Genomic DNA, 13,033 nt, shown 5'->3' on the forward strand with positions numbered 1-13,033 from the left:
AAATAATTAATTTTATCAATTTTTAATTTAGATCTTAGTTTAAATGAAGCCAAGGGCTAGGAGGCATGTGGATTAGAGGCTTAGTATAGAATGGAAAGGATTGGTAATAAGGATTGTGCACAGGCTTAATATATAATATATAATTAATGTATATATATAGATTGCTTTTTAGTTTAAAAACGGTTTCTTCTGTTGCTGTTACTTTTAGTTCTCTTCAGTTTTCCCTCTTTAATTTACTGTTAGTCTTTTGAATTCCAACGCTTCGTTCATATACGCATATATCATATATACACATATACATTTGCAAAATGTTATATATAAAATATGTTCAACATTATTTATCCGGGCGGTTTAACACTTTAAAAGGTTGCTTATTAAAACTATCCGTGTGTGGTTGTTGTTGTTATCAAAAAATAGTTGTATATATATAAATAGATGCCTAGAATCGATGGAAATTGTGTGTTGTGTGTAACGCCATCATGACGAACCGAATTCCCTCATCCATTTTTCATATTTGTCGAGATCTGCCCGGGACACGCTCTTATTGCAGCGACTGATGGCTTCGTTGAAGTCCTTATTGGACACGGGCAGATCCACCTCCTCGGTGGCCAGCTGTCGTATTTGTTCCGGCGTTAGGCCAGCTATCTTGCGTCGCATCGACATCATGCTAGCCTCCCTAAAATACGTGAAATTTCACTTAAAATATAAGATCAATTCAAAAGATGAGATTCAAGACGTATACCTGCACACATTGGTGATGTCAGCGCCGGAGTAGCCATCCAGCTGGTTGGCCACATAGTTCAGATCGACGCTATCGTCCACCTTTACTTCGCGTAAATTGATCTTGAGCAGCGCCTCACGTCCCTCGTCCGTAGGCAGTGGTATATAGATACGTTTCTCTAGACGCCTGCGCAACGCCTCATCAATGTCCCATGGAAAGTTGGTGGCTGCCAGCACCATGACAACTTTGGCCTGCTCCTCCCCACCGCCCACGCCGTCCATTTGCACCAGCAGCTCCGACTTGACGCGCCGCGATGCTTCATGCTCCGATTCGGAGCCACGCCGCGAGCACAGCGAATCGATTTCATCAATGAAAATGGTGCTCGGCGCATAGAAACGTGCCATCTCGAAGAGCAGACGTACCATTTTCTCCGATTCACCACGATATTTGGATGTGAGCGTAGCGGAGCTGACATTAAAGAAGGTCGTGCCACATTCTGTGGCCACCGCCTTAGCTAGCATTGTTTTGCCCGTGCCAGGTGGGCCAACCATTAGGACGCCTTTCCACGGACGACGTATGCCCTGTAAAATACACAAAACTCATTAGCAATCGAGAAGTGGTATAAGTAGAAGTTTGTAGCTACAAAATATATGGAAATCACCTCAAATTTGATAAACACTTAAAGCCTTAACTTATCAGATAATATTTTAAATGTTCCTATCAGCAGTTAATAACGATTAAAGCTTTTTTAACAAAAGAAAATGCTCTTTTTGTGAGTCACAGACTGCGCGACACCCTGTTAATTGCTATATGCGATCTTCATATACCTATCCAACACATAGATACAGATGCGCATTCAAAAAGCAAAGTAATCTTGCTCTATAAACAAATTACTTAGTCTTAGTTTTCATTTACTTTCAGCTTTGCCGCTTACTTCGCTATGTCATACACATTATCACGACTGTGACAACCCTTTGTTTACGTGTTCTTAATAATTACAGGGTATATTGCGAATATATCAGCTGATGATTCAGCCCACGCAGGTGACATGATGACGCACCTTAAAGTAGTCAGGCATCAGCATGGGCAAAACAACGGCCTCCTCCAGCAAACGCTTGGCATCGTGCAGATCGGCTATGTCGCTCCACCGCACCTTCGGATCCTTTTGTAGTATATCACGATCTGTGAGTGATAGATATGTTGTTTACATGAACTGGGCATAAATGAATGTCGTTATACTTACCCAATATGTCCACCAGCTCCGCTTCAATGTGGTTGTTGGGCTGGAACTTACGCTCCTCCTCTGTCGCCTGCTGTTCGCTGGCATCGCCATCCGCTGTGGATCCATTGCTGACGGCCGCTGTCGCGTCATCATCTTTGCTGTCTATGTTATTATTGTTGTTGATGCTATTTGACGTGGACAATTTACGTCCGGCAATACGTCCATTGGCGCCGCCACGTGCACTGTTTGACGTGGAGGCCGTTCCTCGAGTGTTGCGCGCCGTGGCAGTACCGTTGCGGGCAGTGCTCTGTGGGATTGTGCTGGGTCGGCCGCTGTTTGGTGCTCCGCCTGCTGTTCGACGGCTACTTGTAGTGGTTGCACGCCGACCCACCTGCTGGACGGGCGGCGGTGGTTTAGGTGGGCCCCAGACATCTGGATCTTTTGGAGGCGGCGTCCATATGTCCGGATCCGGCTTAAACCAGGCAGAGGGATCTTTGTTCACATTGCTATCATCACTCAACTGTGAGCGCAGCTTATGGGCAAATTTGGTATTTTGCAAATCCAATGAAATGTCCTGCAGTGTGCGTTGTATGGCCTTAACTTTAGCATGCTCCTGATTAATTTGCTGATTGATCTGCAAAGTCAACAAATGGCAATTGTTAATCTTACAGAGAGTAGCTAAGCAGCAGACACTTACCATGTTCCATTTGCCCTTGCGCATGGGATCCACAGTACTCTTAAGTAGGCGCGCCAGCATGCCCTACAATTAAAAATAGCGCTTTTAATCTATACGCAACAGTTTGGTATACCCTTGGAAACTTCTGAGCGTATATGGGTATATGATGAATTTCTAATCAGTGTGAACAGCTGTTCGTAGAGTCTAAACTTTTAAGCTATATTGATGAACCTTAACATAAGTTGCATTGCCTTACTATAGTAGATATGTGATATATGTAAATAACTACAGCTGTTGCAATAACTTTTAAGGTATTCTGAGGTTTCAACTGTACCTATTACCTGTCTATCGATTTAATTTTTCAACCTGTCAGTTAAGATAGATATTGATTTGACCAAAGCTTCTACTATATAATATATGATATTAAATATCACAACGTATACCTTCACATCCCATATACGTAGTTTTCTAGGGTATTTATTGTTCTATGCTGTGATCTGGCTTACCTGCAATCCCTCGTAGTATATGCAGGCCGAGTCGTAGTTGCCTGTCAGGGCCATGTCTCTGGCTAATTTGGCATTCTCGCATATTTCTTCAATTGTAGTTTTGGCCATTACGGTCATTCCTACGCAAGTGGTTGTCTTTTGCTTGCCACCTCGCAGTAACTGTTCAAAAAAAATCGGAACAGGTTGTTGTCGTTGTAACCAAAAACGAAACAAAGATTAGTCCCAATTAAAGTCATGAGTATTGCTGTTGCTGCTGCTTAAGCGTAGTGCGTAAGCTTCTCGCTCGCTCGCTCTCTCTTTCTCGCTCTCACTTCGGCTGTCTTTGTATTTGCTCTCAGACAATAGAACGGAAGCAACGCAGCGGCTTTGTCACTCACTCACACACACACGCCACACATAGGCGGAGACCATCGGACACGCACACACACTTGCAGGTAAAAATGGAAAGTAAGTATTGGTCTCTCAAAATAACCGAAAATAATAAAAGAAGATAGCAATGGCAACGACCGAAGACAACTACAAATTGTACTAGCACACATACACATATATATTTACACGCACTGGCGACAAGTGCTGCGCTAATTATAAGCACAATTGTTCGACCCGTTGCCACTGTTCCTTCTGCTGCTGTTGTTGCTTTTGCTGTTGCCGTTGTCACCAAATTTAAACCATGAACGTGCAACTGCGCCGCGCTCCCATTTCCGAGTTGTTAGCCCAAACTGAATCGGAATCCGTTTGGCGAAATGTTATAAAAAAATTATGAACCTTGCTGTTGACAAATAAGGCGCTTGACCTTGTTGAGTCGTCGTCGTTGAGGCTTTTGAATAATTCTTTCAAGTCAGCGACGATAAAACTTTGCAAAAAAAAAAAAAACTAACACACGCGCGTACTGTCATACAAAACACACACATACACAAGAATGAGCAAAGAAAAAACAGAGCTCAAATTTCCGCGGCGTTTAAGTTTCGACAAACACACAAACACTCACTCACATTCACACTGACACATCTATATGCATACAAACAGCCGCTTGCTGCTGTAGGCTTAAATGCACATAAAATACACTTTTTATACAGAATTACGTTAATTAGTTACTTGTAATTCTGTATGCATTTTCACTTGCATTTTTTAAGAATTGAAATCTTGTATGCGCTACGTGGGGGCGTAAGCATAGACATGTTCGTAGTTTTTTTTTTTTTCAATGTTTTCGTTAGCCAGCTTACTTACGGTTATGGACATTAGTACACTGGCTTTGTTACACGGCGTTACGAGTTTAAACTGATTGAAAAACTGTATTTGTTTAAATTTAAAAGCAATGCATTAGCTAAAATAAACGGGTGCTGCGACTTCTGCGGCGATTGTTGTTGCTTAATACTAACGCAATGACAGTGATGGTTTTAAATATCGAATCATTCTCGATATGTCGATATTTATTTGGACATCACACCTCTCAATTAAAACACTAGATGCATGAAGCATATTAACTTAAGTAAATAATGAAAATAATAAATGTATTTTGCAATATTATTACTTTACCTAAGTTATTAAATTATTATTTTGATTTTAATACGTCTTTATTCAACGTTGTGGCAACTTTGTTCTAATTTTTGTTTTTAAAGCATTCACCGATTTATACATTGTACATTTTGACTTCTGATAAATGAAATTGTAAATTTTCAAAAATAAACCCTGAAAAATACAATAAAAAAAGAAATTTCTTATGTTTTTACTATTCAAACAAGCTGACACTATCGATGATTGTAGAAATTAATCGATATCTACAAAGTGGTACTACATGCAGTAAGGTAAGTTCCAACTCAAATACAAAAGTTGGACAAAGCACGGCTCAACCGGTTGATGACACTTGGTTGCATTTGTGCTAGTTAGTTTATGAAAATTTATTATTAGACTCAGTGTGGGTGAAAATAGCGGTTTATTTAGCAATCTAAAGAATTAGCAAGACATGTAAAACGGCAAACTCAATGTATTACAGCCCACTACGTATGAACAACCAACAGCTTGACCGTGCCTGGGGCCCCTATAGATAACAAAAGAAGCAAGCATACCATTTGAAGTCTTATATTATTTTTGGCTTAAGACTGCTTACGAGAGGTATTTGTGTGTTAAATTTAGCGCTTACGTTAGCGCCGGTTGAAGGATGACAACACCCACGCGTGCAACACTCGAGAAAGCTCTCAAAAGCGATGCCAAGCTGCAAGCAACGGCTACACAAATTGCAAATGGTAAGCGAGTCTCGTAAATCAGCTGTTGGCCCAATTTAATTAAAAGTATTATTCTAACAGAACTAACTAGCGGAACCTACACCATAGCCGAACTGGCCGAAGAGTTAGGCTTTGCGTTGACCTCAGCGGACACCGAGGAACGCGTCGCCGGCACAAATTTGTTGTCCGCTGTGCTTAATGGTCTGCCCGGCGATGTCTTGAACTCCAAGCAGTTAGAATTCCTAACGACCTTCTACACGGATCGCCTACGCGATCATCACAATGTTATGCCCGCCATAATTGTAGGCCTAAATGCCTTGGTGCACATGAAGCAGCTACCGTCTGAAAACGTGCCACTCTTGTTGCAAGCATTCTTCCAATATACGACCTGTCAGTCGCAAACGCGTGGTGATCGCACCAAGATATTCAAAATGTTTAAGTTCCTGACATTGCATTTCCAGCCAGGTGCGTTTTGACTGAATACCATCTGAAGGCTGAAGTAATTGATTTAATTTGTTTTGTTTTTCTTAGAACTTGTTAAAATGTCTGGCGACTTTTTGTTTGGTTTGATCAATTCGATTGATGGAGAACGTGATCCGCGCAATTTGGATATCATTTTTAGTTTTATGCCCGAGTTTATATCACAATATCCACTTTTGCATTTAGCCGAGGAGATGTTTGAAATCTTTGCATGCTATTTTCCAATCGATTTCAACCCTAGCAAAGAGGATCCAGAAGCCATAACACGTGATGCGCTCGCCGAGAAGCTAACCAACTGTCTGGTGGCTAGTGAACAGTTTGCCGAATGGACCGTGTCGTTGGCCGTAGAAAAGCTGGATAGCCAACTTGTTGTGGCCAAATTGGATTCCATTGAGCTGCTGGTAAGCAAATGCCAACATATTGTAATTGTATGCCTATAGTTATTTCTTATTTTGCCAGCATCAAGCGGCTCTCAAGTTCTCACCAGGCGCACTGGAGCCGTATTTCGCCCAAATCTGGCAGGCATTGAAGGCGGAAACCTTTCCTGGCTCTGATAATGCGGACGTGCTGAGATGTGCACTCAAGGCCCTCGCCGAGTTGTTGAAAAGCGCTGCTAAGGTGCCGAGCATCAGCCATAACTATCAGAGCAATGTGCTGGGCGTTGTGCTGCCCCACATGAGCGATGTACACCATCGCCTCTTTCATCCAGCCACTGCAATATCTCTGATGTGTGTCTCGGGCGATGCGCCCTATGCAGCTGATAAAATACTGAACACTTTTCTACTTAAACTTCAGACAACTGAGTTGAGTCTAACGACCAGCGAGGAGCGCATCAGATTTTATCACATTATTAGTCAGGTTTATAAGCTGGCCGCTCTGAGGGATTCACTGGCAAAGCTGGATAAGACCATACTGTTGCCGTTGCAAGATGATGTCATCAAGGCGCTGCGCTTATGTGAGCGCGAAGATTTCGATGCCAAAAAAGAGGACTTGGAGTTGCAGTGTGCTGCGTTGTCGGTGCTCTGTGAATGTGTTCCCGTGCTGAGCGAGGCACAACGTGCGCTGGTCTACAAGGCACTCGTACAGCTAATTAGTCATCCGTACATCGATCTGGACTTTAAGCAGTTAACTGTTAATCTGGGTGCCCTGCAGCCCGTGGAACTGCAGTCGTCTTTTATAGATATATGCATCCGTAATTTTGACATATTCTCGGAGTTTATCAAACGCAAAATCTACGCAAATCTTCTTCCACTGCTGCCTCAGGTCGCGTTTACGCATCGCATACTTGATCTGGTCATGAAGGAAGTATTCACGGCTAATGTCATAGAACCTGGTCGCATATTGGCTTTGGAAGCGCTCTCCACACTGCTCAATCAGGAAGAGCAACGCTTTATTGTGGAGCTGCAGCAGCAGTCAAATCTGTTGCACAAGCTCATAGAGCTGGCTCAAAATACTTCCACATTGCCGCTGACATCGTTAGAGCTGATTGCCGCCGCACTGTGTCGCATCATGCAACAGCTGCCTCTATCCGAGCAGAGCGCGATTGTCAGCGAGTATCTGCCGACGCTGGATCTGCAGCAGGCGGCACATCTGTACGTGGCTAAGGGTCTGTTGGGCTATCTGCACAAGGACATTTGTCTCGATGATCATTTCGAGCGTCTGCTAGACGATCTCACCAAATTGTCGCTGAGCTCCGACAACGAACAACTGCGCGACATTGCGCATCATTTGCTCTGCAGTCTGGTCAACAAAATGGACAACACTGAAGAGAATCGCAACCAGGTAAAACGCATCATACACCAGCTTAAAGTAGCCATCAAATCGGGCGACCAGCGAGCCGTTCACCTGCTCGCGTGGCTGGCCAAGGGCCTAGTGGTAGCCGGCTTCGAGGAGGCAGCCGAGATTGTAACCGATGTGAGTATGGATGAACTATATGAACTTGTTACAAAGTATAACTCTTTATTTTAATTGCCAGCTTACGGAGCTACTGGAGCATCCCACATTGTGTAGCGCCGCTGCTGTGGCCTTTGACATTATTGCTACCGAGTTTCCCGAATTGGATTTGCCTGTAGTCAAATTCTTGTACAAGCAAAAGTTCTTTCACACCATTATGAACAAGTTGGGCAGCAAGCTCTCCAACTACTGCGAACACCATATGAAGGCATTCATCTACGTGCTAAAGGCTACGCCGCATTCGGTGATTAGACTTAACATTAAACAATTGGGTCCGCTGCTCTTCAAGACCCTGGACGCACAAAATGATGCCCAATTCCTTTGCATAGCACTGGGCATATGTAATAACTTTGTGGAGCAGCAGGATTCGTACTTCCAGACTCATCTCGGACACATAATACCCAGCTGCCTGGAGCTGTCCAAGCAAAAGACGCAACCAAACATGGTTTGTTACCTGACATCGTCCGTAATGTGTCAGTTATTAATTTATTCTGATTTCCATATTTTAGCAAGTGCGCATTGCAGCATTGCAGCTGCTCTATGACATAACCAAGTATCCGACCTTTGTGCTGCTGCCTCACAAGACCGACGTGACTCTGGCTCTGGCTGCTGCCCTGGATGATTCCAAGCGTCTGGTGCGAAATTCTGCAGTCAAGGCTCGCAATGCTTGGTATTTGGTGGGCGCACCCAGCGGTGAATAGCAACACGATGACAAGCAAATTGTTCTTAGCATTTTGATTCAATTGACAACGAAAATGAAATACGCACAATTGTTAAATATTATGTCTAGCTCTGTTTTTTATTGTTACTGTTCAGTAGGGGTGCTCGCATTGTGAACGCGCCATTAGCGCACATTTCTGTGAACGTTGTACAACGTCGGGGCAGCGACGCTTCCTCATGAAGCGGCAGTCCTGAAAGAAGCCCTCGTTGCGCGGAAATCCGTGCGTAAAATCTTGAAAGGTGAGCAGACCCCAGCCCCATATCTTGCCGCCACGAAACTCGCCCTCATATTTCATTCCATCCGAGCGCCAGAATATGCCGTTGCCATGAAACCAGCCCTGATGGAACTCTCCTTCGTATCTGTGCCATATAATGGGAATGGGTTGCAGCTGTAGGCTCGCTGTATAGCTACTCACTTGGCGCCATCGGGAAACCAAAGGCAGCCTAGGCCCTGGCTGAGGCCCTCCTGAAACTGTCCGTCGTAGCGCGTGCCATCGGCGAACTGCAGATGTCCTATGCCATGCTTCTGTCCACGTTGATTCCACTCGCCTATGTAGCGACTGGCGTCCTCGTAGCGCCAGCCCCCAACCTTAACGGCGCCTCCACTGCTCTGGTTTGAACCCTGCGGATGGTAGTGCTGCTGCTGCTGCTGTTGGTTCTCGATGCGTGCTGTGGTCACGCCCACGCTGCTCACTGCGAAATAAGCCTGATGAATGAACCTATTTTTGAGCTTTAGTCCACTTACTGTCATCATCGTAGTCGTCCATGGCCATTGCTACAGCTGCTTGGCCACTGCACACGATGCGTCGCTAACAGCTACTGAGCTTGCACTAACCGTGCCGCCTCCGCAAATGAGGCAAGCCTTCTGTGGCTTCAATGCAGCGGCCCCGGTCTAAATCTAATTAGCATATTGAGCCACGGCACAGTGGTCCAAGAGCGATGACATCGAACGAGGTAAGTGAAACTACTCGACTTGAAAAGTACCCTCAAGCACAGCCTCTGCACCTATCCTTAGCTCCTTTCTAAGCACGCAGCATACTTGTTTAACTGAAGTTGGATCTAGCTTAAATACTAAGGATAGAAATTAGCTTAGATAACATGTCCCCCTTGATTAAACCTTTATTATTTTAATGTTAGGGCAAAGTGAAATAATGTCGAAAGTTTATGCTCGTTCACGAAGTAAATTATTATATATTATATATATTATAATTGTTTTATGCAATGTGCATTTTGCTGTCCGTCCACCTGTTGTTTTAAACGAAAGCAAGAGATTTATAGTACTAACAGTTTCCCAACACGCCAAAACTATAAAGTTTTGAAGGCTTAACGCTATAGACGGCTTCTTAAAATTGATCAAAAATGATATAACGGAAAAAACTGTATGCTCTTTCGTAATACAGCTAGAAACCAGATTTAACGACTATCTTACTGTTTAACTCCCCCATGGCGTAATCGTAAGCCTATATATTTAGCAGAGTTTTGAAGCTGGAACCCCAACATTTGGATTAAGTTGCAAAAAATAATTGAACAACCTTTGTGAAAAACATATGAATAGAGTTAAGTAGTTCATTGTTGCGTAAAAATATATATATTTCAATTCTAGCTGCCTTTGGCTATATGAAAGAAATGAAATTTCACAGATGAGTCCATATTTGACAGAAAAGCCCAGGCCAATATATCTCTAGCTCAAAGAATCCTCGAGATATGCTTAAAAAACCCAAAAAAAAAAAATGGAATTTGCATCGTTATTAAGAACATTAAAGGAACAATTTATAAATATTAATGCAACAGGTAAAAATATTTCATGTTTTAAGGTTTCTATATACTCTAATCTTCTTATATGTACAAAGGTACCTTGACTTTAATATACGAAAAAGGCTGATGATTTTACAGGATATTTTAAGAAAATGCTATCATTAAATTTACAGGGTATAAATGAATAGCTTGCCATTTTTTTCAACTGTTGTTAGCCAGGCTAATGCAGCTCTATAGGCTTTGACCACAGCAAATCCACTTCAAATCGGATTTTCACTTATTTGGCCATCTTTGAATTTTGCCGCATTTCCTTCGTGACTTCAGCCAACTGTTGTCAAGTAGTGCGACTGGCGTTGCCAAGGCTGAGGCCGAGGCAGAGGCAGACAGGCAATTGGTTAGCATTAAGGGTAGCCATGACTACCTCGGGCCTAGCCACAACAAATCCCAGCCAGAAATTTTCACAGAGCACACGAAATGCTGCATCAGGGCATAATCTTGCGCGAGGGCCACGTCACACGCACCATCTACAGTCTGGTAAGTCAGCAAGATGATCCAAAAAGATGCGCCTCGTCTAATCGGCTTCCGGCTAGATCAAGGATAAGCGCTACGAGGATGTGATCGAATGCATTGCGAGCTGTGGCGAGGCGGCCAATACGCGGGCAGCACTCTCGACACTGGGCCACTGCTACTATCATGCACAGAAGTACGAGGAGGCGGCCAGCTGCTATGAGCAGCTCTGTCAGCTGGTGCCCAAGGAGGCCAAGTACAGGTGAGTTGGGGAGGATATAAATATATATATGATATGCGCATAATTCCCGCCTAGATTCTACTACGCCCAGTCGCTCTATCAGGCGGGCATCTTTGCGGACGCTTTGCGTGTGCTGAAGCAGATCAGCGACAAGGAGTCGGGGCTGTGGGAGCAATGCCTGCAGCTGCAGAGCGCCATACTCTACTCTAGCGAGGATTATGCCGGCGCTCAGAGTTTGCTCAATCAGCGCGCTGGCGGCACAGCCGAAACGCTTAACGACGAGGGCTGTCTGCTCTATCAGGCGGATCAGCATGAGGCGGCGGTGCAGCGTTTCCAATCCGCACTGCAGGTGGGCGGCTTTAATCCGCTGGTGGCCTACAACGTAGCCCTCGCACACTTTCAACGCAAGCAGCGAGCCCAGGCTCTCGACTACACATCGGAAATTGTGGAGCGAGGCATGAGGAATCATCCGGAGCTGGGCATTGGCGCCCAGGTGGACACCGATGGCAGTGCGCGGAGCGTGGGTAATCCGATTACCATGGCCCTATCGGGCATTACTCAGGCCCTCAATCTGAAGGCCGCCTTGGAGTATCAGGATGGCAACGTGGAGGCGGCACGGGATGCTCTGCTCGACCTGCCGCCACGCGCGGAAAGCGAACTGGATCCAGTCACGCTGCACAATATGGCATTGACCGATGCCCAAGGACCCGTTGCGGGACTGCGCAAACTGGCCTTCCTGCTGCAGCTGGGCGCCCCTGCCTGCCCGAAGGAGACCTTTGCCAACATTTTGTTGACTTGCTGCAAGCACGAGCTCTACGACACCGCCGCTGACATTCTGGCCGAGCACACGGATCTGACCTACAAGTATCTGTCGCAGTATCTGTACGAGCTGCTGGATGCGCTGATTACGGCGCAGACCAGCGGTGAGCTGGCCGAGAAGAAGCTGGGCACCCTCGCCTCCAGCCTATCGGGCAAGCTGCGCAGCCTGGCCGCCCGGGTGCAGGAGGTAAGGGCAACCAGTGAGCAGCAGGCGCTACGAGATGCACTCAAGGACTATGAGCAGGCGCTGGAACTGTAGGTGGCACAACTAGATGCTTGGCTATCTAATCTGCATGATATCCTTCTCCTCACTTTAGTTATTTGCCAGTGGTTATGGCACGTGCCTGGATCTCTTGGCGGGAAGATGATTTCCTGGGCGCTGAGCGCGAGTTTCGCTCCAGCGCCGAGTTCTGCTCGGAAAATGCCATCTGCTCGGTGTGGCGTTTGAATGCGGGCCATGTGCTCTTCATGCAGGACAAATACAAGGAGGCGGCTGCCTTCTATGAGCCCATCGTGCGCCAGAACTCGGACGATGTAATCTTTGGCTATCCCCCACTCCATCAAGAGCTGTTCTCAGACGTTACTCCCTTTTTTGCAGATTATGTCCGTGTCTGCTGCGGTGCTGGCCAATCTCTGCGTGTCCTATATCATGACGTTCCAGAATGAGGAGGCCGAGGAGCTGATGCGCAAGGTGGAGAACGCCGAGGAGCTGAAAGGCAACCAGGGCAAGCAGTATCATCACCTGTGCATTGTCAACCTGGTCGTGGGCACTCTGTACTGCGCCAAGTCCAACTATGAGTTTGGCCTCTCACGCATCGCTCACGCCTTGGAGGGCGGGTCGGGTGCACGTCTCTACGCGGACACCTGGCTGCACGTCAAGCGCTGTATACTCGGCCTGCTTACGGGCATGGCCAAGCAGAACATCATCCTGCCCTATCCAGCCGTACAGGAGGTGCTGAACTTCCTCAAGTCCTGCGAAGCCTACGGCTTGTTTACGCCGGCCAATATTTATACGGCCACGGAGCAGGCACCCAGCGAGCCACTGACCATTGGACTAGAGGCGCGAAAGCTGAGATTTCTATTGATCAAGCTGAGCGAATATGAAAATTAATGAGTTATGAGTGCGATAAACATAATATAATATATATTTTATAAGCTTAGAAGACTTTGGTACTTTAGTTCTTTTAATGGAGTAAACTGGAAACTTCGCT

The 13,033-nt window shown here is 45.5% G+C and overlaps 4 protein-coding genes across 7 annotated transcripts; 2 read left to right on the forward strand and 2 right to left on the reverse strand.

The window, feature by feature from the left end:
- Window positions 1–20: 20 nt before the first annotated feature.
- LOC111604950 (katanin p60 ATPase-containing subunit A-like 1) lies at window positions 21–4,519 on the reverse strand. Of its 3 annotated transcripts, none has more exons than XM_023323224.2 (7): window positions 4,353–4,519; window positions 3,126–3,284; window positions 2,641–2,703; window positions 1,965–2,577; window positions 1,782–1,903; window positions 743–1,302; window positions 21–676 (listed from the first exon to the last, which is right to left on the reverse strand). In XM_023323224.2, the coding sequence occupies exons 1-7, from the start codon at window positions 4,362–4,364 to the stop codon at window positions 478–480; spliced, it is 1,728 nt and encodes a 575-aa protein (XP_023178992.2). In that variant the 5' UTR covers window positions 4,365–4,519; the 3' UTR covers window positions 21–477. The 3 variants fall into 3 exon arrangements, with proteins under 3 accessions (XP_023178992.2, XP_023178993.2, XP_023178994.2); XM_023323225.2 differs by lacking the exon at window positions 4,353–4,519 and adding an exon at window positions 3,665–3,956; XM_023323226.2 differs by lacking the exon at window positions 4,353–4,519 and adding an exon at window positions 3,891–3,909.
- A 233-nt stretch (window positions 4,520–4,752) lies between these two features.
- On the forward strand, window positions 4,753–8,563 carry LOC111604949 (MMS19 nucleotide excision repair protein homolog). 2 transcript variants are annotated; one of them, XM_023323220.2, is made up of 7 exons: window positions 4,753–4,930; window positions 5,119–5,368; window positions 5,429–5,812; window positions 5,879–6,228; window positions 6,287–7,741; window positions 7,803–8,225; window positions 8,290–8,563. In XM_023323220.2, exons 2-7 carry the CDS (start codon window positions 5,284–5,286, stop codon window positions 8,479–8,481), a joined length of 2,889 nt encoding a protein of 962 aa, XP_023178988.1. In that variant the 5' UTR covers window positions 4,753–4,930; window positions 5,119–5,283; the 3' UTR covers window positions 8,482–8,563. The 2 variants fall into 2 exon arrangements, with proteins under 2 accessions (XP_023178988.1, XP_023178990.1); XM_023323222.2 differs by having other exon boundaries at window positions 5,144–5,368.
- Window positions 8,552–9,356, reverse strand: LOC111604952 (MORN repeat-containing protein 4 homolog). The gene is made up of 3 exons (XM_023323228.2): window positions 9,246–9,356; window positions 8,917–9,193; window positions 8,552–8,860 (listed from the first exon to the last, which is right to left on the reverse strand). Exons 1-3 carry the CDS (start codon window positions 9,271–9,273, stop codon window positions 8,593–8,595), a joined length of 573 nt encoding a protein of 190 aa, XP_023178996.1. The 5' UTR covers window positions 9,274–9,356; the 3' UTR covers window positions 8,552–8,592.
- A 1,367-nt stretch (window positions 9,357–10,723) lies between these two features.
- Window positions 10,724–12,933, forward strand: LOC111604951 (tetratricopeptide repeat protein 30 homolog). Its single transcript, XM_023323227.2, has 5 exons — window positions 10,724–10,789; window positions 10,846–11,024; window positions 11,079–12,077; window positions 12,140–12,356; window positions 12,421–12,933. The coding sequence occupies exons 1-5, from the start codon at window positions 10,730–10,732 to the stop codon at window positions 12,931–12,933; spliced, it is 1,968 nt and encodes a 655-aa protein (XP_023178995.2). The 5' UTR covers window positions 10,724–10,729.
- Window positions 12,934–13,033: the final 100 nt, after the last annotated feature.

This window comes from Drosophila hydei, unplaced genomic scaffold (assembly GCF_003285905.1).
Source record: "Drosophila hydei strain 15085-1641.00,03,60 unplaced genomic scaffold, DhydRS2 tig00000063-arrow-pilon, whole genome shotgun sequence".
NCBI classification, from domain to species: Eukaryota; Metazoa; Arthropoda; class Insecta; order Diptera; family Drosophilidae; genus Drosophila; species Drosophila hydei.

Excerpts from the sequence above, each read along its gene's own strand:
- LOC111604950 (XM_023323224.2), bottom strand. Across the intron at positions 2,704-3,125 it reads TATACTACGAGGGATTGCAG|GGCATGCTGGCGCGCCTACT; the intron begins GTAAGCCAGATC and ends TTTTAATTGTAG. Across the intron at positions 1,904-1,964 it reads GGAGCTGGTGGACATATTGG|ATCGTGATATACTACAAAAG; the intron begins GTAAGTATAACG and ends TATCACTCACAG.
- LOC111604949 (XM_023323220.2), top strand. The coding sequence starts at position 5,284 with ATGACAACACCCACGCGTGCAACACTCGAGAAAGCTCTCAAAAGCGAT. Across the intron at positions 5,813-5,878 it reads GACATTGCATTTCCAGCCAG|AACTTGTTAAAATGTCTGGC; the intron begins GTGCGTTTTGAC and ends TGTTTTTCTTAG. Across the intron at positions 7,742-7,802 it reads CAGCCGAGATTGTAACCGAT|CTTACGGAGCTACTGGAGCA; the intron begins GTGAGTATGGAT and ends TTTAATTGCCAG.
- LOC111604952 (XM_023323228.2), bottom strand. The coding sequence starts at position 9,273 with ATGGCCATGGACGACTACGATGATGACA. Across the intron at positions 9,194-9,245 it reads GGACGACTACGATGATGACA|TGAGCAGCGTGGGCGTGACC; the intron begins GTAAGTGGACTA and ends CTTATTTCGCAG. Across the intron at positions 8,861-8,916 it reads TGGTTTCCCGATGGCGCCAA|ATACGAAGGAGAGTTCCATC; the intron begins GTGAGTAGCTAT and ends TATATGGCACAG.
- LOC111604951 (XM_023323227.2), top strand. The coding sequence starts at position 10,730 with ATGCTGCATCAGGGCATAATCTTGCGCGAGGGCCACGTCACACGCACC. Across the intron at positions 11,025-11,078 it reads CCCAAGGAGGCCAAGTACAG|ATTCTACTACGCCCAGTCGC; the intron begins GTGAGTTGGGGA and ends ATTCCCGCCTAG. Across the intron at positions 12,078-12,139 it reads TATGAGCAGGCGCTGGAACT|TTATTTGCCAGTGGTTATGG; the intron begins GTAGGTGGCACA and ends TCCTCACTTTAG.